At 43.6% G+C, this 22,400-nt stretch overlaps 1 protein-coding gene across 2 annotated transcripts in view; it reads right to left on the minus strand.

The window, feature by feature from the left end:
- MARCHF6 (membrane associated ring-CH-type finger 6) overlaps positions 1-22,400 on the minus strand; it is a 51,816-nt gene that overhangs the window by 4,565 nt on the left and 24,851 nt on the right. Inside the window, exons 15-24 of one of the 2 annotated variants that reach the window (XR_013331409.1) lie at positions 21,790-21,890; positions 19,212-19,349; positions 18,202-18,406; positions 15,170-15,239; positions 12,242-12,423; positions 10,406-10,540; positions 5,785-5,874; positions 3,243-3,375; positions 1,908-2,043; positions 1,339-1,532 (exon numbers count right to left, since the gene is read on the minus strand). Coding sequence is in view for 1 of the 2 variants with exons in the window: in XM_077749448.1 (XP_077605574.1) it covers positions 1,908-2,043; positions 3,243-3,375; positions 5,785-5,874; positions 10,406-10,540; positions 12,242-12,423; positions 15,170-15,239; positions 18,202-18,406; positions 19,212-19,349; positions 21,790-21,890 (1,190 nt within the window). In the remaining variant the exon portion in view is untranslated. The remainder of the gene's footprint in view (positions 1-1,338; positions 1,533-1,907; positions 2,044-3,242; positions 3,376-5,784; positions 5,875-10,405; positions 10,541-12,241; positions 12,424-15,169; positions 15,240-18,201; positions 18,407-19,211; positions 19,350-21,789; positions 21,891-22,400) is intronic. The other variant, XM_077749448.1, reaches the window with a different exon arrangement.

Below are 22,400 nucleotides of genomic sequence, written 5' to 3' on the forward strand. Positions count from 1 at the left end.
CAGACGTGGGTCAGCCGCGGGCACACAATGGCACCCAGGACGCGGCCTCAGGGGAGCCTGCACTTCAACAGTCTTCTACCGGAGGGAATGAGTGTGGGAGGAGAAGAGGGTGCACAGGGCGGCAGGAAAGAGCAGAAAATCATGAATAAGAAATGCGGAGAGGCAGGCGGGACAGGACCACCGGGCAGACGAGCAGCGCGGGGGACAAGTGTGAAGAAGGCGGCGGCAGAAAGCCCAGGCCGGGTCTCATTTGCATTCTGTCTGCAGAATTTACTCGTCAGCCTGAATGAGCAAAGTGAGAAAAACTGACATTCTCCACTGAAATCCCCTCTGTTCTTCCACGGCTGACAGAAATGTACAGACCGCCCAAGCGTCCTTGGGTTTTCTATGTCAGTAAATGCTTTGGAGAAACCTTGAACACCCTAAATTTCATTCTTTGTTTTGTTTGGTTTTTTATTCATTTAAACTCAAATGAGTTAACATACAATGTAGTATTGGTTTCCAGACTGGAGCCCAGTGAGTCCTCACCGACATATGATACCCAGGCTCATCACCAGCCCCTCCCTCGTGACCGCCACGCATCCCCCCCCCCCCCACCCCCTTCCCCTCCCAGCAGCCCTCTGTTCCCTGTATTTAAGAGTCGCTTATGGTTTGTCTCCCTCCCTGTTTTTATTCTTTTTTTTTTTCTTCCCTTCCCCTATGTTCACCTGTTTGGTTTCTAAAATTCCACACAGGAGTGAAATCATACTTGTCTTTCTCTGCCTGACTTATTTCGCTTCACATAATACATTCTAGTTCCATCCATGTCATGGCAAATGGCAAGAGTTCTTTCTTTTTGATGACTGAGTAATATTCCATTGTGTGTATGTTTGAGTGTACACACACACAACTTCTTTATCCGCTCATCAGTTGATGGGAATTCGGGCTCTCTCCATACTTTGGCTCTGCTGATAGCACTGCTATAAACACCAGGCTGCACGTGCCTCTTTGAATCAGCTTTCCTGTATCCCCTGGATAATTACCTAGCAGTGTAATCGCTAGGTTGTAGGGTAGTTCTAGTTTCAATTTCTGGAGGAACCCCCACACTGTTCTCCAGAGCAGCTGCACCAGGCTGCAATCCCACTGCCAGTGCCAAAGTGCTTCCCTTTCTTCACATCCTTGCCAACATCTGCTTGTTTCCTGGGTTGTGAACGGTAGTCATTCTGACAGGCGTGAGAGCGTGTCTCACGTCTAAGCTGGGGCAGGCACAAACAAACGGGGTGTTGTAACAATGGGACGACACATGTAAACCGGGGCTCGCCCGGGCAAACCAGGGCAGAGAGTTCTAAGCTCACTCACTGCTAGCCGCCGCTCAGCTTTCTGTCAGGGCACGGAAGGTCAGGTGGCTGTTACCCCCAGAAGGTGTTTCCCTTGGCGGTCCTCAGTCTCCCACTGCGGTCAGGTTGCAGTTTCCCTCCAACGGAGAGCTCACAGTGCTGCGGGAACCTTACCGCCTCTCTGGGCAGTGGTCGGAGTGGCCCGATGGCCCTAGGCTGCAAGCAGACCCTAAGTGGGCCAAGTCCTCATATAGGCTAATTTTTATACAAAATGATTTAATGTCTTGTCAGACCAAAACATTTGGGAACAGACAAAACAACATTTGGAATGAGCATTAAAGTCTTCCTCCCTTTACTCGCTCCCCCCAGTCTCTCTCCTCTCCATAAGTGACAGTTCCCCATGCCCAACGGAACCCTCGAGAACACTGTCCTTCACATCCTACATCCAATCCGTTAGCAAATCCTCAACTCTACGTCAAAACATATCCAGAATCTGAGCACTTTTCTAAACTATGATTTACCACATTAGAAACAAAAATTAAGAAAGGAGGCATCTTAAGAACAGCTAGATGAATGGAAATCTAGACTTACTTGTCATTTTTAATATGTTCATAAAGGCGCTTAAACTGGCGGACCTGGAAGGACAAGATTCCCATCAATACCACAACCATCAGTAAAAATGGATAAATTCGCCGATGGACCAAGTTTTGCATTTCTGCAGTAACACCTGTAAAACAAAGGGCAAACTAAATGTCTATGGAATGACCGCGAAATAAAAATAGGTCCTTCCCCTAATAGGTGGGGCCGGGAGGTGCTTAACTGAAGCTGACACTTGTCATGTGAGATGGGGCGAGGCCGGGAGTGAGGCCAGAGCATGGCGGTCCCAGCCAGAGGAGCCTCGGGAACCACGCCGACAAGCTGGACTGTGCTTTAAAGTCCACGCTGGAAACAAGAGGACGTTCACCAGAGAGGAACAACGAGACTTATTCTTTTGAAAGGTCGTTGAGGCCACAGTGTGGAGAATGAATTAGTGGTTGTGGCTTCAAAGTAGAGAAACCAGACAGGAGGCCACTGAGGTTAAGGTGAGAGCCATGGGAAAAGGTGCCAGATTAGAGAATGGCTTCTAGAAACTGGGTCACATGGACTTGGAGACCATGTGAGTATGGCAGGTGACACAGATGACCTACAAGGTTTGTGACTCACGCAACCTGTTGGATGATAACACTAGACATTCAGGGGGAATTCAGGAGAGGATAAAGATCTGGAGGAGAAGACTTTGTGCTTATAATTTTGAAAATATGCTGGGTTTAAGGTCCTGTAAGGACTTTTCAGCACATAACTGACCAGATAATATCTAGTTGTGGGTGCCTGGGTGGCTCAGCTGGTTAAGCATCTGACTCTTGATTTCAGCTGAGGTTATGACCTCACAGTTCATGGGTTCAAGCCCTGCACTGGGCTCTGCGCAGAGCCTGCTTGGGATCTCCCCTTCCCTCCTCCCCCTCCCTCTCTGCCCCCCCTTTGCCCCTCCCTTGCTAATGTTACATGTACTCTCTCTCTCAAAATAAACAAACTTAAAAAATAATACCTAGTTGCTAATAGCTCACTTTTCCTTGCTCTTACAAGTACAGGAGCAGAGCACTTCCAGTGAGGAGAAGGAAAGCTGTGCCTATTTGGGGACACTAAACGTCAATACTTCCTCACCTGCCTAGAGGAAAAAAACTACCAAGGACGTTTAGGATTCTCCAAATCTTGCCCTAGGTAGTGCCCAAATCTAAGAAAGAGTCTCTTGTGAAATCGCTGTTTTAGCTGGATTTATATTTACAAATTAATCATTTGGAGCCAGACAGCCTATGATCCTGGAAGTGCTCTCGGCACGTGGTGAGGTTAAGAGGCGCGCTCTCCGGCTTCCCGGCTGGCAATACCCACCTAGTAAAGGAACGACGCCGGACGCGATGACGTAAGGTATGCACAGGGAAAGCAAGAGCACAGAGATCACTGGCGCTGCCAGTTTACGAATGATATAGTGAAGGTCAATGTTTCGGATGCCATTTGCATAAACCTGAAACATGAGAGAGAAAATTAGAAAAAGGGATACGAGACAAATCCCCCCAAGTTAACAGGGCAATGTCTACTGAATCCAAGCCACAGGGAGTTGCAACTACTGGTTATTTTTTCCAAAGTCAAGACAAACTCTGAACACAAATGTAAGTATGATGCCCTCAAGTTGTTACAGAAATGCATTTACTTCCTTACACTTTGCAGTTAACTCTGCAAAAGGAAGAAATAATACAACACTAACCTAGAATCCTAACTACACTAGTCCCGCACTATACAATACCAGATACACCCAATAATATTAGATAAAGACCATGTCATAACCTGAAACAACTACTCACATATCTGTGTAAGAATGATCTACTATTAATCAAGATTATTTTCATTTTATCTGAATAGAAGAAAACATTATAAGCAGGAAATAGGTTGCTGATAAGTTGTATAAATCAAATTTTAACAAACCAAAGATATTTTATGTAAAAACTTAGTATGAAAGAATTCTACAGTGAAGTTTTTTGTTTTATGTCAAGAATTTCTACAGTATTTTCACTATCTTATCCAGAAAGTTCTAATGAATTGCACTTCAGAGGAAAGAATGAATAAAAAAGTGGGAAAACCTTGGGAATAACGGAAAATAAAGATACTATGCAGAGGGGGACAAAACAGAAGAGAGCGCTGTTTTTGCTTTCTCCCAGCCCCTCGCCTCCCGGCCCCCAGCGCACAGTGCAAGGTGCTGAGGCACACCCCCCCCTCCCCCAGCAACAGGCCAGGGCACAGCACGCAGACAAACATGCCTGACAACAGGCTCCACCTTTCAAAGGCTTCCAATCCCAAATGCATTTAAATCCATGCAACAAGACATCCCAGTGTTTCTCAACCATTTTACTCAAACTTACATAGTATGAAAAAAGAATGTATCAGAGAGCAAAACATTACAAAAATCAACGTTTCACAACCTCCAATTGTGATGAAACCCCTCTTCTCCACATTCTTTGGGGTGAGGGCCAGTCCCACCCGGAGACTCCAAAGTGGAGATGTGTGGAAACACACAGCGACTCCTGGCTCTCCTACCCCCATGAATCTCCGGGGTCAGGGTTTTTCTGACAATTTTCTCATGCATACCGAGCTGGGAACTACAGTCGTTATTTCCTATACAACAGAAGGAGGTGTACCTCTACTGCAACAGAGCACCTAATGTATTTGGCGCTGACCGACAGGTAAGAGGACTGTTCATAAGTACATTTTCTAGACAACTAAAATGTAAAGAAGTACCAAAATCTGTTAGGCTGGTTACTTAGATGGAAATCTTCCTGAAGGGAATTCTCATACTTCCCAGCCCTATTACCAGAGTACAGAAACACCATGTAGTTTTTTAAGGTTATCACCACAATGATCAAGTTATCTGATGGTTCCATAATACAGTAATAGTCTACATGCTAGGTAGTAAAATATTCCCAAACAGCTCTGCTTTTTTTAAAATTAAGATTGCTTTTATTTTGTATTTTTTTAAGGCTTTGGGATAGGTTTTCTAAGTCTCTTTTTTTTTTTTTTTTTTTTTTCAAATTTATTTATATGGGAGATAGAAAGAGAGTGCACATTAAGAGTGCACATGGGCATGTGAAATGCAGGGAAGCGGGAGGAAGAGACGAGAGACAGAGAATCCCAAGCAAGGCTCGACCCCAGGAACTATGAGGTCATACCCTGAGCCAAAATCAAGAGTCAGATGCTTCATCAACTGAGCCACCCAGGCACCCTTAAGTTTTTATTTTAATTCCAGATAGTTAACATAGACTGTTGTATCAGTTTCAAGTATACAGTATCAGCTTTGCTTTTTTAATCTAATTTTCCCCCTGCCCTTTATTTACTGTCTTGAACAGTAAACTCTTTTCCCTACTACAGCTTTAGAAAACTGAATAGCAAATGTACATCAGAACTCTTGCCCTGAAAAAAACGACATGTGCTAATTTTTGCCTTTACTTCAGAGCTTCAGGTACTGTAAGCCGCTGGTTAAACTTCAGATAAATGAAGTCTTGGGACGCCAGGGGGCTCAACTGGTTAATGTTCAACTCTTGATTTTGGCTCAGGTCATGATCTCACAGTTTGTGAGATCGAGTCCTGCATGGGGCTGACAGGGCAGAGCCTGCTCTGGACTCTCTCTCCTCTCTGTGCCCTTCACACTCTTTCGCTCCCCCTCAAAATACATACATATACATTAAAAAAAAAAGGAAGTCTTAATAATGGTTGTTGAAAATTCATGGTGGTAAAACAACAAACTGTCTTCTTAAAAAAGGAAAAAGTTCCATGTGCTTCTTAGAGAAGAGGTGGGAAACTCAGAAAGGTGGAAAACGAAACTGCAGCAGCCCAGCACGGCCCCTGCCCCTCCCAGTCTCTCCTGAAAGCGAAGTTGACTTACCTGCTCGATGACGGTTTTTAACCACCACTGGGGGCCCATCAGTGTTATAGCTGCGATGATTTTGGCGTGCAGGACTCCGAGTGCCCAGTCCTAGGAAATAAAAACCATTTAGCAGATTTTTGTTTTCAGCAATAAGCCCAGCCAATAGAGGCTATACGATTTTCCTGCATATTTCATTTCAAAACAGAAGTTCTACATGGTTAATAATTTTACACAAGACAAACATACACTAGAAAAATCCAGGGAAATTTCCCCCCTAAGAGCTCAAATTCTGTTTCCAACAAAACACATTTTAGTATCTTTCAGAAACCTAATTTTCCCAGTAGAATTAGGAAACATGTCCACATTACTGGAGAGCTCAATCAGCAAGTAGAACAGTGCCACGATTTTATTTCTTCAAATCATCTTAGCTGCTGTGTTGCTGTCAGCTGCGCTAATTACATCAAAACCAGCCTGTGGAGCCGTGTTTGGCCCGAAGAACCAGCCCCAAAGGCTCGGAGAGCTGCCCGCTCCAGCACTGCCGACCTGCTACTGGAGCCTCTGCTGCCCGCGCCCGGCCCCCCCACGCCAGGCCGCCAGAATCATCACTCCCCACACGTCACACCACGTAAGGACAGCTCCCTGCTTGCAACCCGCAAGTCCTCCTCGGCGTGGCACACAAAGTCCTTCATAACCTGGTCTCTGGGGGTTTTTTTTTGTAATGGGTTTTTAAAAAAGTAACACATAACATTTAGATGTTGTCTTACGTAAAACAAAAACCTTTGCAGGGCAGGCTGGAGTCCTCTGTGACTAGAGCCCAAACCCCAATCCCTCCCCAGCCATGACCGCCACTCACGCACCCTCCGTGTCTTCCCCTGTGCGTGTGCTTGCATCTGTACAGAGATGCCCCTTTGGAAAGAGGCAGTATCAGTTTTACGTGGACTCTGCTCATACTGTTTGTCCTCTGCCTCGCCCACCACCTTGAGGCTAAGCCTCTGATTTACTGCTTTGCTGGGTTTGTATTTTGGGCACCTTCTTCAAGCGGGCTGAAAGGCTGATGCACGCACCAAACTCCTGCTACCACGGCTCTTCACCCTGACAGACAAATGGCTGAATGACACTTTGCCTGGTACAGGAGCCTGGTTTTGTCCCTTTTATCTCGATCATCTATAAATGCTCTTCTGCCGCCTGGCTTTGGGTGCGATAGAAAAAAGTGCATCACCAATATGATTTTCTTTTTTGAGGTTTATCGTTTCTCTTTGCCTTCAGAATTCAGAAATCTTACCAAAATACGCCCGAAATTTTTCTCATCAATGTCCATTTCACTAAACCTGATGAGCTCCTTTAACCTACAGAATCAGGACTTTTCTTTAATTCAGTTAAATTTTTCTATTTCATTCTACGCTACTCATTTCCACACTCTGGAGCCCTTATTAGGGAGGCTAGCTTCCCTGGATGTGCCCTCCAAGACCCTTACCTTTACCCTCGACTTTCTCCTTGTTCAGTTTGGCCCTGTGCGCTGCAGTGATCCTCCAGGAGTGCAGTGTGAGCCTCAGTGGTGACGAACCACGTCTTTCATTCACCTACTGCCAGGTGTGAGGTCCGTGGTACAGGGCACCACAGTTACTTTGTTTTACTGCCACTGTGTGTCTGCACACATACTGCCCTTGATCACCTATGTTTGTGTCCTTCTACTCGTGTGCTCAGGGCTTGGCGGGCACATCACAGGGCACGTGTTCGGACTTCTCTGCCTGACCTGGCTTTCTGTGGTTGCTGTGCATCCCCTTGGATAAAGCATTTGTTATTTTTCTCTGCAGGTTCAATGAGGCTCAGTTCAGACTACAAATATCCTAAAGGGTGCAAAACAACCTTTTAGCCTTTTAGATGCTGGGACAGCAAGCCCTAGTCCCCTCCAGAGAACACGGTGAAGCCTCCTGTTTCATTCCTGTGCTGTCCCAGGCCCCCAGGCAGAGGAGATTCGACTCACAAATTCAGCTTTCTCTTGGTCTTTGGGGTCTAGAAGGAGCCCAGGTGAGGTTCATTTTCACCTGAGGAGGTCCACAGACTGCTGAGGTTCAAGCTCTTTCAGGAGCCACTGACATCCAGTCCTTTCCCCCAGGACAGGACTCACACACGAGTCCCTCTGCTAGAACTCCATGTGCCCACTCTCCCATCAATCTGCAGCCACTTCACAAGGCAAAGGCAAGCAGCTTAGAGTCAGGTATGGAGAAAAGGTAAGTTGTTCTGATGCAGAACTTTAAGGACACCATGCTACACACAGCCGTCTACAACTTGTATTTTTCTCCTACTTACAAACATGACTGAGCAGTCTCTAATAAAACACAGAGCTCTACTTCCCTCTCATTAACTGCTGCACCAAGTGCCAAAGCACAAACACAACACGCTTATTTAGGCGTTCTGTGCTGGTGGACATCCAGGTGGCTTACAACACTGACATCAGAAACAACGACACAGTGGACACAGTCGGGCCTGTGCCTCCCGTGCACATCCACGTTCCCTGCAGCGGATTCCGAGCAGTGAAACCACTGGCTCACAATATGTCAGTATTCTCAAAAGCGGAGCGTTTCCAGTCATTGTGCAGAAGGACAATGCTGGGTGCTGTCAAGGTCACAGGGACACAGTGTAACTGTGCAAGCAGCATCTGCTACTCACAGCAGGAGGAAGTGCACAGTCTGGGGGTGCGGGGTGCTCGCTGAAAGTGCCAGAAAAGCTGACGGTAAGATTTCTGCTTATGTGAGGTGACTGGGGGGAAGGAAAGGGCACAGGGCTTTGCTCCGTGTCAGATGCTCTTAGAAAGCAGAGGTAATCTATGCTGGGCCTCTTAATAAATCTCGCCCAGAAGCAGGGACCGACCACAGCTAAAACCGTAGTCCGTAACACAGCAGCAACTAACGACGTCAGCTGGGAAGCGGGGATGCTTTCTCATTTTTGTGGTTTGGACGATGTTCATGTTTTGCCTGTGTTCAGACGTGGTTTCAAAAGGGTCTTGTTTTTGTCTTGACCCATCGTGGTGATGCTGATGCTGTGTGAAGTTGTTTCTGCTGGGACGAAAGCAAGGCCCAGCCAATGAGGCCAGGCCGGCTCCTGCGTGTCAGGGGCCACCTGCTGTTTCAGTGCCATGCGCTGAAATCCTGCCTGTTTGTGCCATCTGCAGTGATCACTGCTTTAAGCCAGCATCTGGTGGAGCCTTCCACAGTAAAGCTGTGTGTTCTCCTTTGGGATATCAAATAATCTGCTATATGACACTTTGCCACCATTTAAATAACTACAACATGGTTATGACATAACTTGCTATGCAGCAGTAGAAACTGAAGACCCATCGACTCTCACCCGGCGGGTTCAGCATTCACTGACAATCTCTGCCAGAATTGTTTATTCTGTTAACTACTGCAAGACACTGACTTTTCTAATTGTTACTTCCTCGACCTTTATTAGCTGGTATTACTCTATAAAAAATAGCTTTCTTTCAATTACTGACGCCATCTGACCACCCTGTAGTACAGACCTTACAGAAAGACTTTGTGTGTGCTGAACTTCCCCTGGGTTTCTCACTTTTCCAAGTCTAATTGAGCGCACACAGGCTCGCAGGCAGCTCCACACACATGCTTTGTTTCATCCGTGGTCTGCCCACTCGCTCTCTTCTGGAATACACTTCTTCCTTTCTTATCCACTCCTTTGTACTCTGCTCTAGGTTGTCCTAGGCCTGGTCTCCTACAGAAAACCATACCGAACCCCCAAAGCCAGGGGAAGTACCTCCTACATGATGCCACAGCAGCCCGTGCTGCCCCAAGCACAGTGCAGCCTGCCTGGCACCTGCGTGCTTCGCCCATCAGCCCAGAAGGTCCACAAGAAGGTCCTGCATTGGACTCATTTCCAGCTGAGTCATACAGTACAGGGTTTTTAGCAAACGTTAGAGTAGGAAAGTAAATATCTGCCGGTAAGTAAAGTTTGTGGAGTCTCTTCATCTGGAAAGTAGAGGAAGGGAAACACATCCTTCAGAATTTTCACCTCCAGGAAGTACTCTCATACAGTAAGAGGAAACAGAAAAAAGGCTGAAAGACTATGAATGACTAAAGTCAATGCCTAGCTCTTTCCTCATTATCTCTTAAGAACTTGAAGTCTAGGATACTAAATTCAGGCTCTAAATACTAGAGAAAAGTAGTATTTTTCCTCCTCAACAGCTTAAAGATCTTTGCTGTGACCTACATAGGTTCCCTCAGAATGTTCTTTTTAATAAGCATGTGACTTTGTGGGAAAATATGCTGTAATTATTCAAAAGTGTACGTTACTGCTTAAAGTCTAAACCTAAAAGAATCGAGATACCTCATCTTAACTAAAATGTGGAAAGATCAACACGTTAGTTTGTATCTTCAAAGATCAGGTGAATCCTAAATGAACAGTTAGTGGCATTTTAACCAATAAAACCCTTTTAAAGGACTTACATGACCTGTATATTTTGAAACAATAGATTAAAACATACCATTTAATCAATTTTATAAGGGTTCCTAGAATAGAAAAAAATGGTCTTTCTAAACAAACTACTTAAAATCATTTTTTAAAAAAGCGACTTTTCTGATTCCAAATCCATAAAGAAATACCATGAGCAAAAGTCTGCACTTACCTGCCATGGGTAAAAAAGCGGAGTCTGATCCAAGGGAACCCGCAGGGGGGCGACTATCACCAGCTCGAACAGGAGCCCCAGCAGGAGCGGGACAACCCCAGCCAGCAGCACAGCAACTATCAAAGTCTTCATGATCTGCCGGCAAGTAAGACCATGTCACTCGAGAGGCCTTCTGATTTTTAGCTAAACTCTACTCCAATTGCAATTTTATTTTTCTTCTTTCCACTGATGCCTAACAGAACAAATATTATTACCTAAACACCTCACATACATGTTATATCATTAAATAAAATTTCAATGTGTATATCCAGCTCAAGCCATAATAAAAGCATGAATTATGCATTTCTGCTTATAAATCATAGAAGTCATCATTACATATATTAACCAGGTGGCTGTGCTGTTTTTCTCAATCTCATTCTAAGGAGGAGGCTTTTGTTTGTCCAAGAAAAGGTACTGATTATCCCAGGCTCCTAACCCAATGATGGCTAACTCACAGGCTGACCTGTGACCCCAGAGGTGGACGGGGACAGGAGAAGGGCTCTGCAGAATCCTAGTGAAGGTAACAAATCAAGCTGATCAAACTGGCTCCCTCTAGAATCCTGTGTGGCCCAAGAGAATTCACTATGATAACCAAAATGTCTTATATCTGTGTTGCCAATATGGTAGGCAATAGCCACATGGCTACTGTTAGCACAGCTCTAGAATCCAGACAAAGCAACAAAAAATGAAAATAGTCAACACAGAGTAAAAAAGAGAGACTATGAAAGCACCACTACAGAATCCTGACAAAGATATGAGTGTTTAAAGTGGCCCTAATGTCTGACGACCTCCCTTTCTCTTAAGGTAGCCTCGGTGAGTACGTCTGTTTCAACAAGAGACTACTGTGATGTGGGTCATATAAGATGCTTTTTTAAAATGGCATAGTGATAGCCAAAACATGGAAAGAGCCTAAGTTCCATCAACGGACGAATGGATCAAGAAGATGTGGTTTATCTANCATATTGATGATATAAAAGATTATCAAATGAAAACTGGTTATTAGCTGGTTTCTGTATTTTAAATATAGTTGCTCATTATCTTGTGGAATTAAACAAGTAAACCCCTCCACTCATAATACACAATAAATCTCAAGTTTTTCTTTCAATACTAATATAGTAACCTTTTAGTGAAATTAAAATCTAAATTCAGATACAAAACTACGATTATACAAATGAAGAGGCATAAGCAGTGACCTAAACTATTTAGCAGGCGCAGCTGACATAACAATCATCACACACGGACGACCATCTTACACTGACACTTTCCCCCACTTCTGTACAAGTAAGTACTTACCGAGCAATAATTTCTATTACTTATCTATACTTTCACATTAGCCAAGACATTCTTGAATTAGCAATAGAAATGTGTAATTAAAGGAATACCATTAATATGAAACACATGAACTTAATCCTGAAGTCATGATTTTTACATATTCAAGTAGATAAAAAAATCAAACTTCAGAAAAAATATCTTAAAATTTCACTTAAACTGATTTTAAGTTCTACAAAATATCTTATACCTTGACAATTTCCAAAATAACTTCTAATTACATTACTTACTTAAGGGCCTTACTGGATCACGTAATAGCATGATTTTCTTTTGACCCTTGAATTTATCTGTGATTCTCAGAATGAATCAGAAAGCTAATGTCTTAATGGAATATTCCTCCTACTTAAAAATAAATCAACTCTCAACACTATATGCATAATGAACAAAAGTGAAAAGATTTAATGAAATGACTAAAAAGTATCCACTGCTCCTATCATACAAGACCAGTTCCTTATTAGAAAAACCTACCATGAGGGACCACTCTTTCACCTTCTGGAAGATCACCCTGCGTCCCTGCGGCATCCAGGCCACCAGCACCGTCACCGCCCGTATGGTCAGCCAGCAAACATAGAGGCCACAAGCAGCTGTGTAGAGCTCATGAATTTTGGCAGTCCCCGTCCAAAATGACATTAACCAACGGCCAGCAAATACTGAAAACAGAAAGGCTGATAAATGAGATGCATGGCTATCTATGTAAAGAGAACTATAATCTTGATGTCCTTCTGTTAATATTTTCAATTATTTCAATCATTTTAAGTGGTAAGTAAAAAGACATCACATTTTGATAGATCAATGTCTTCATTAAAAATAAAACCCAACAAAACCCCACACACACTCTAAAGAACACAATTCTTTGATTAACACAACCAAAACAGCAGGAAGTCACTGGGAACAAGCTCTCCTGTGACACCTACTTTGCCCAGTCACGCCAATAACCTGCTCCTTCAGAAATGAAAATGACTGAAGAGGTTATTTTCATTGTTTTCACCACCAAATAAAATCATTAGAGACATAATATGACAAAAGTGGAGAATTTATCTATATGTTATGCTGTCAATACTTTCAACATTTAGGAACATTACAAGTAAGTCAGATTAACTTTCTTTCAGTTGACTCTTCCAGCAAGACAGAAAACTAACCTTATTTTAATAAGAAATGCGCATAGTAACATTTTAAAGTACAATAATCAAGGAATAAAGTAATTTTCGTAGAAAAAAGATCCAAATATATTGCAACTTAAACAGATTTGAGAAGTGTCTAAAGAACTGCCTCGGATAAAGAGTTAATACAAAGAAATTCTACAGCGTACCCCTAAAAATCTAACTCAGGCAAGATCATTTTATATAGTAACTGACTTCACTTGGTTACTCTCCAATAAGGGTAACAAGAACAGTGAGTCCCAAATGTCTTGCGTCTGTGTCTACGGATTAAGTTCTTCTTAATCCAGCGCCATTTGTCACTCTGAAACAACTAAAAGGAGCTAGTGGCTATGCTGAGAACCTTCCGTATATTATCTCATTAATCCTTCGAAGAACCCCCCAGGTAGCCACTATTTCCATTTTGAAGATTAAGAATGCAAGGCTCAGCAACAGAACCTTACCCAATCAAGGTCCCATGAGGGTAGAGGCTGAATTTGAACTCATGCCCTGACCAATGAACCACAAAGCTCATGCTCTTGACCAATGAAGCACGCTGCCTCCAATTAAACTAAACCAGCTCTAGAGCGAAGCCTTAATAGCCACACTGCTGGCAATGAGACTTTGCAACCTCACAAAATGGTGTGAATGTGAAGACAGTTATTGCTAAAGACGAATACACGTAAATATTATGTGAAATAAACACATGTGCATGTTAATTTGAAAAAAATGTAAAAATCACATCTGATAATTGTGTAGACATGTCTAGTATTTTATATACACGTATACATACATACGCATATTTCTATTCCAAGGTTTTTTGTAGTTACTGTGGATGTTTGCTTTTTAAAAATCTAGGCATGGAGGAGGACACTTATTATGAGCACTGGATGTTATATGGAAACCAACTTGACAATAAACTATAATAATACAAAAATAAAATTAAATAAAAAATTAAAAAATAATAAAATAAATAAAAATAAAAATCTAATAGCCAGTTTCTCTTCCATACATCACACCTTTCTACTGAAGTGCTTCTGAGAGGACAGGGTTAAGTTTTTAGTTTGTACTAAGGTATCATCAGTTGAACTGTAGCTACAGAAAAGTAACCTATGGTGGCATTAGATTAACAGGGGAATGTTTAGTTAACAATCTTCAATGATTTACTGACAAATTCAGGTACTAAAACTAGGTTTTCTTCCTTTAACTTTTTAATATTTCTGATAAAAACATGAAAACAGAACATAAAAACAATAAATGTAAAACTATCCAAAGTTCAAAAACCAAACTTTCTCAGCAATGTATTTACTACATTGCACCCATTAATCAGAATGTATCATTTTGAGAGTTGTGATAGGAGGAGTAGTGAGCTTATTCTAAGTATAGATCTAAAGGTTGAAATTTATTATTCAGAAGCAGTTAAAAAAAACACTTTTATTTTTACCATTTTAAGTTAAATCACAATTCCTACAGATTGGAGAATATTCTCATTATTTTTAAAAACCTCACTTGAAATTAAATTTCCTACTTGTTCCCTCTTGACCTCAGCCCTCATGGAAAAACTCAAATATTCAATACAAATTTGATTTATAACATTATCGAAGTAGTGCTATAATTAAGATACTAACTCACTATACATTTACGTACTTATAAGAATGAGAAGTACTTTCAATGATTTTTTAAGTGGCTAACACGTGTCAGGATGATTCAGGGTTTTCTGGCCTGCTATAAACACTACCTGGAGGCCTGGTGGCAGCAAGCCATTCCCAAGACTTCGTCACAGCTCTGGGCTCAACTCCATTTACTCCTGACCTTTGCAGAACATGTGTCTTATCTGTCAGATAAAGGAACTAACTGAAATTTAAAGATTAGGATCTGTGAATACCAGACGATAAAGGGAAACAGTTTGGCTTCTTAAAGGTGTCTAGCAACAAGATGCAGTGAACTGGAAAGATATAATGAGGGCAAACCTAACGAACATCAGAAGACTGACTTGATAAAATGACCTAAACCATACAGGTGACTTTTTGAAGACTATGTCCAAGACAACTGAGTGTTCACATGTAATGTACTTCTAAAAATGAATCAGAAATTGTATCTTGATTTCGTCTGCCTCTGTTCTAACACAAATGACTCCACGGAGATGGAGGGTCCTAAAGAGATCAATATCCCATATTCAGTCAAAAATAAGGCGCAAACTATTTTAGGTTTAAACTTGAAAGATACAAGGCATCTATCTCTGCACATCATGAGCTCATACCTGGTAAAGTAAGGCAGATGAGGCTGGCAATCAGCAAGGTTATACACATGAAGACAATCAACAAAAATATCTGCAAGGCAAAGCACGAGAGTCATAAAGGGTTCAAATGTGCTCAACATATTTTAGGACGTCCCTCAGCGTGTCAGCATAATCCTCCCAGGAAGAAGAAATTGTTTATATTCCCAGGTTTCCTTCCATTTCACACAAAAAAGATTTTTAAAGTAAATTTACCTATAATTTCAGTCAAAAGAAAGTGTGTATTTTCATATAATCAGATACATCAGCAAGTAATAAGGATGTATAATTTGTAATCAAAGAGCATAAAAGTAAAACATAATCAGCTTATATTTTCCAAATTAAAATTTAAAACATCCAATTTTTATTTTTTTTTAATTTTTGTTTTATTTATTTCTGAGAGAGAGAGAGAGAGAGAGAGAGAGAGAGAGATTGAGCATGAGCAGGGGAGTGTCAGAGACAGGGAGACAGAATCCAAAACAGGTTCCAGGCTCTGAGCTAGCTGTCAGCACAGAGCCCGATGCGGGGTTCGAACCCATGAACTGTGAGACCATGACCTGAGCTGAAGTCAGACACTCAACGGACTGAGCCACCCAGGCACCCCAAAATCATTCAATTTTTAAAAACAGTTTATTTAGGGGCACCTAGGTGGCTTGTCAGTTAAGTATCTGACCTCGGCTCAGGTCATGATCTCACGGTTTGTGGGTTCGAGCCCCACATCAGGCTCTGTGCTGACAGCTCAGAGCCTGGAGCCTGCTTCAGAGTGAGTGAGAGAGTGAGCGTGTGTGTGTGTGTGTGTGTGTCTCTCCCTCCCTCTCTCTCTTCCCCTACCCCACTTGTGCACAGGCTCCCTCCCTCCCTCCCTCTCTCTCTCTCAAACATTTAAGATAGTTTATTTACTTGAGAAAGAGACAGAAAGAGAGAGAGTGCACATAGGTACAGGACAAGGTCAGAAGGAGAGAAACTCCCAAGCAGGCTCCACACTGTCAGCACAGAGTCTGACTCAGGGCTCAATCTCCAAACACTCACTTTTTAATCGGCCCCAACACTCACTTTTTAATCAAATTCTCAAAAAACAAGTTTTTGTGAAAAGGAAAGCTTCCTAACAGTGCTGCCTAATTAGACCTCTCTGTGACTGATGGCGGAACCACACAAGTGGCCGCTGCACACGTGATGTGGGGTCACTGGGTGGTGACAGTTCACACTGTACTTACTCCGCCATGTGCTGTCTGCTAGAAACGTACTTTCCCCTCACTGACCAAACTGTAATATATTTAAAGTGTACAACGTGATTTACTGTACGTACACACTGTTGTAAAGGGATTCCTACCAGTGAAGTAATTAACACATCCATCACACCACATCCTTACAAGTTGTATTTACTTTTAATTAAGCTTAAATGTCAAGTGCCACGTGTAGCAGCGGCTCCCACACGAGCAGCGAGATAAAAAGGGAGCACGCCCAGAGGGAAGTGGCTGCCCCCGGGGGCAGTGGCAGAGGAGTAGCAAAGGCAGACGCTGGCCTCTCCCTCACCAGGCCCAGAAGATAGAGCTCTAGAGAGAAGACTGAGAAGGACCTACAAAAACACTCCAAGAGGAGCCTGTCAGCTTTTGCTGCTTGAGAAACTTCCTACCGATTCTCTCTGATCTGGGCCAGAATGTACCTTCACCTGTGAGCCTCATCTCTCATGACTCCCCCATCGCTCACGCTCACCTGCATACACCTCACCGTCTATTTTTTTTAAACATTTATTTATTTAGAGACAGGGAGAAAGAGAGAGAGAGACCGAGAGAGAATCCCAAGCAGGGATCGATCTCACAAATCATGAGACCGTGACCTGAGGCGAAATGAAGACTCGGGCGCTTAACCAACCGAGCCACCCAGGCACCCCTACTTTTTTTTAGGTAGCCTTCACACCCAGTGCAGAGCCCAACACTGGGACTGAACTCATGACGCTAAAATCAAGACCTGAGCGGACATCAAGAGTCAGACACCTAAGAGTCTGAGCCCCCCAGGCGCCCCCACTCCACCCTCTGAATTCCCTGCAGTTCCAAACGTACCGTGTCTAACCTGCCTCGTGTTTTGGCATGTGCCTGGAATACCCTTCCATTTTCCAGTTTTATTCTCTGCCTGGCCTAACTTTAGAGACTTAAAGCATCATCTCCTCCCTGAAGATTTCTGAACACTTTCTGAAAAAGGTTTTTGTGGATAAGGATTGACCAACTGTGCAACACATCACTAATAGAGCAAGTGAGGTGAGGACCAAGACCTGACCATCAGATTTAAAGACACAAAAGTCACTGCAACCCTTGTCAGGAACAGTATGGGTGGGCCTGGGGGGAAGTTCTGCTGGGACAGACACTTCCTTAACCAATCTGGTCTTCAGTTTCATCAGATATAAACACGAGATTACTATTCAATCTTGCTGTATTAGGAAGAATATTAAATAGGGAAAACGTTAAAATGCTCATTTCAGGTCCTGACCTGTAACTGCAACATATCAATAATGTTGTATTTCTTATTTTCACTAGGCTCTTTCACACTGCTGCTTTCAAGCGGCAGGGAGCAGCACAGAGCCCCAGCATGGCCCACCTCTGAGATCTGGTCAGCTCCTCTTAGGTTATACGCATTATGCTGCGAACGAGCGGGCTGGGGGTACTTGTCAGGAAGACTTAGGTCTACACAGAGGGCCACCTGCTCGCTCGTAGCACCAGCACCAGCACCAAACTTCTCAATAGAAACTGGAAAAAAACCTAACTTCTGTTAAGCCGTTTTTAAATTTTTTTAATGTTTATTTTTCAGAGACAGAAAGAGACACAGGGTGAGCAGAAAAGGGGGAGAGAGAGAGAGAGATGGAGACACAGAATCCAAGGAAGGCTCGAGGCTCCAAGCTTTCAGCACAGAGGCTGACACGGGGCTCAAACTCATGAGCTGTGAGATCATGACCTGAGCCAAAGTCAGATGCTTAACCGACTGAGCCACCCAGGCGGCCTATGGCTAAGTCTTCTGTTACTTACCCTGAGTGGAAAATTTAAAGGCCGGCGATAAGGCTGAAAGCCCACAGGCCCTCCCTGCTGGAGAATGGCTTGGTGGGCAGCGTGCAGGCCTTCCCCCACCACGGGAATCGCGTTGTTGTTGCGAGCATGCTGATTATTGTTAACTTGCTGGTTTGCACTGTTTTCGTTTTCTTCCTGGTCTCCCAATAAATAGGAATGAAGATCCCTGTGTAAAAATTACGTCAATGAAAACTCTCACTTCAGATCAGAAGAAAACAGCAGACAGGAGGCTTAGTTTCTTATTATTCCTTATGGCAGAAAAAGTACAAGCAGAACCCATACACGGCACTATTAATCCCTCATTCTGGTCTAAACGTTGGTACCCGCTTTAAACTTTTCCAAATTTAATATGAATGTCTAGAGCACCCCCAAAAATTCGGTTCAGTTACTGTGCCTGCTGTGGCAGGGGACTCAACTAAAGCCTGCAGGCCACACACCAGCGACAGCAGAAATGAGGCGGCAGGGGCGCCACAGGCCACCGGCCCTCTCCAGTCCCAGCCAACGCACACTTCCCAGTAAGGCATCTGCAGAATGCCACATGCTTTCTGAAGAAACATTTCAACCACGAAGATTCCACTTTAAAATAAGTAGATGATACGCAGAGCTTGAAAAAAACAAAGGCAGTGTGCTGACTAAATGACCGAGAAACCCCCCACCGGGACAGGACCCCACAACAGTAAGGGGTAGGTCAGTTCGTGTTTAATGCACTGAAAAAAATGTTTACTTGTACCCTGTGTGATGAATGAAAGCACCTGGGCCAGCAGCGAACTTCTATAAGAGGACAGAAATACGCATATGTTGTCTATAAAAGCATGTACAATAATTGGGAAAATAAGAAAAATTAAGAATTTACCAAAGTAAGTATCCTATGCCCCTGCAGAGAGCACTAAATGGTCTCTTCTTCAAACTACTACCTCCTGAGTGGGGCACAGAACACACTTTGTCAGAAAGCGTATCGAGTGCCTACTTACAGCAAGTACCCCGCGGTTACGGTCCATGCTCGCACGAGTCCCTTCAGCCACTGCCGCGTGTGTCCCTGTTCCAGTAGTGCCGGCAAGACCACCTGAAGCAGGAGCAGCTCAAGTGACAGCTCACTCACTGGCGCGTCACTAGGACGATCACAAACAGCTGTGGTTTACAGTGTGACTCCATTTTCCATTACCAGTGCTTCATGCTAAACATCTGAGGGGACGCCGTCATCATTACGCCTCGCCCCATTCGCCCTTGAAGCCAGCAAGGCTTCCCCCTCAGAATCCTCCAAAACCAGTCCCGACAGGGGTCGCCAATGACCTTCGTGATGACAACTGTGATGGTCAGGTCCTGGTCCTCACCTCACTTGCTGTACAGCAGCATGTGACACAACCGGTCACTCTTTGCTCCTCAAAACACTTTCCCACTGGACGCCCTTCTAGGTCTGTTAGCTCAGGGAGCTGAAGACAACGGAGGGCCCCAGGCTCTGTCCTCTCTCATCTATGCGTGCTCCCTGGATGAATGCAAACCCATGTGGCTTAAATTTCCACCTTTTGGTAAATTTCTATGCACCACTCAGACATCTTCCCTAACTCCTACCACTGTATCCAAAGTGCGCCTCAATGTCCCTATAGACATGAGGCATCTTCAATGGATCATTACCAAATTCCCACTCCTCCCTTTTAATCCAGCTCCTCCACAGCTTTCCTCATCCAATAAAAGCCAGCTCCATCCTTCTGGGTGCTGAGATCCTTGACTGCCTTTATTTCACTCCACACTCAAACAGCCAAGGTCCTGCTGACTGGATCCTAACAACACCCCGAATCTCACCACCTCTCGCCTCCACCGCTACTTCCTTCATCCCAGCACCGGGGTCACTGGGCCTTCCTCCCAGCCGGCCTCCCACTTCTGCCCTGGACACCCTGACCCCATCTCTTCTCATCACAGCAGCCATGGTGACATTTATTAACCTGTATCAGATCACTCTTCTAGTCAAACCTGTCAAGAACTCCCCAAATCACTCAAGTTAAAGCCAAAATGCTTACAGTGGCTCATGAGACTCTGTAGGATCCGGCTTTCCAGGACTTCTCTGACCTCACAGCCAACTACCATGCTCCTTCTTCCACCCCAGCCAAAGTGGCCTCCCTGCGGCTCCTCAAACAGACTTTGATGTCACTGCACGTGCCTGACCCCGGCAAGGACAGTCTCCCTTCGGGAATGCACACGGCTCACCCCTCAGCACTTCCTACAGGGCTTTCGTCAGCTGTCACCTCTTTAGGTCCTCATCAGTCACTTCTAAATTACAATCCCATCCTGGCCACTCTCTCTATTCTCTTTCTCTGCTTCCTTCTTCCCCTAGTACTTAAGACCCCTGATATACTATGTATCTATTTTGGGGGGTGTCTCCCCCTCACTGAAATAGAAGCTCCACAAGAGCAGAGAATCGTCTGGATTCTGTTTTGTTCACGGTTACATACCTAGTGCACAGCAAAGACCAGGGATACGATGGGCCCCCATTGTTGTTGTTGTTGTTGAATGGAAGAATGGACCAAATACTACTATACAGCCCCAAAACTGCTAAACTTCTAAGTGTAACTGACTACCAAAATTGGTCTATCCTAACAATATATAAAGCCAAAACTTAAGCTTCCTGGTTCTCACTGTAACCAGACCCAAATTCACTAGAAGGGAATGTGGACTTATTCTAGTGAGGGAAAAATTCAGAGAATAAAACCTTAATTTAGATTTTGAGAAAAGATAACAAAACGAGTTCCAGCTCAACCTGGGGAAGAAGGTCATTCTAAACAGAAAGGATGACAAGGAAGAGCTGGGTGTCTCAGGGAGACTGGGTGGAGGGGGCATGGCTGGAGAGACAATCCAGTCAGCGGAGGGCGGGACAGGACGCTGGCAAGTCACAGGAGACTACGGCCTGCACAGGACCTGGACATTAGGATGTAGATTATGGAGGAAGAGGCAGGGGTGTTAAGGATGGGTTATAAATGGAGAACAAGAGGAAAACCTAAACTAAGGAAGTGGTAAATCAACTTGGATTAGATAAGAGACCTTTAAAAGTCAGACTTAACAAGATTTAATGACTAATTAGAAGTCTGAGGAAGAAATCCAATTTCCCCACAGACTTCTGTTTAGGTAACTGAAAGGATGATGCAAGTCAATGAAAAAAGGAATGGGGCGGGGGAGTGGGGGAAGAGACTAGGTTTCTAGGTGACTTAGGCTTTTAAATCAAAAAGATTTTCCATCCATAAGCCTTATATATTAATTTTAAACTGTAATTAAACATACAATTGACTACATTCCTTATGATGTGCTTTTCATATGAAAATAATGGTGGCTAACATGCTCTCATTAAGTATGGTAAACATTTCAATGCTGAACAAAGGCAGGCTTCATTTGCATAAAAGTAAGTCTTCCTTTGGAAAATGTAACTTCTAAACTAATGTTTATACAATCTAAAATGGCAAAACTCAACTATCAAATGATTTCCAGGATCTGTTAAGGAACGTACACTCTAGATTATTAATAAAGCTAAATCAGTAAAGCTTCTCAATTTAAAAAACTCACCTATAGAGCATGACATTGTACGGAAGAAAATTCGGCAACAGACTCTTAATTATGCGTATAGGAAGCCAAAGCATCAGAAGAACAATGGAGCCGAAGACAATCTGTGTAGGAGAAAAGGCAGGACAAGGCTGTCAACTATCCTGTGAGACAAGTGGACTTCTGAACCTACCCGACCAGTACACAGCCGAGGCTATGCACCCACACACGGTCCAGAGTGCTCTCACTCCACAGACTATACTTGGGTCACTTTGTGGAGAGAGTACATTTCTGGGAAGGCTGCTCCTCTCTCTCTCTAAGACAGAAAGGCTCAAACAGGAGCCACAAAAGATCATCACTGCAAGGTATGTGAAGAGTCAGAAACTTACAAGGAAGGATCAGAATTGTCTGCAACTTAATAAACCACCTACAAGCATTGTAAGACATGACCCATATTAATGGCCACAACAGTTCCCAAAAGGCACCATACTGCTTTCTAAATGCTATTTTCAAAAAACTTAGCTTTAACTACGTAATTTCTTCTTCCTGGCAGGGTAGAAACTTCGAGATACTTTGGTTTAGAGTTTAATTTAGAAACTATTAATGAATCTCCATTGCTCCAATGCAAATTAAGT

The sequence above is a fragment of the Crocuta crocuta genome, unplaced genomic scaffold (assembly GCF_008692635.1).
Source record: "Crocuta crocuta isolate KB4526 unplaced genomic scaffold, BGI_CrCroc_1.0 scaffold89, whole genome shotgun sequence".
Taxonomy (NCBI): Eukaryota; Metazoa; Chordata; class Mammalia; order Carnivora; family Hyaenidae; genus Crocuta; species Crocuta crocuta.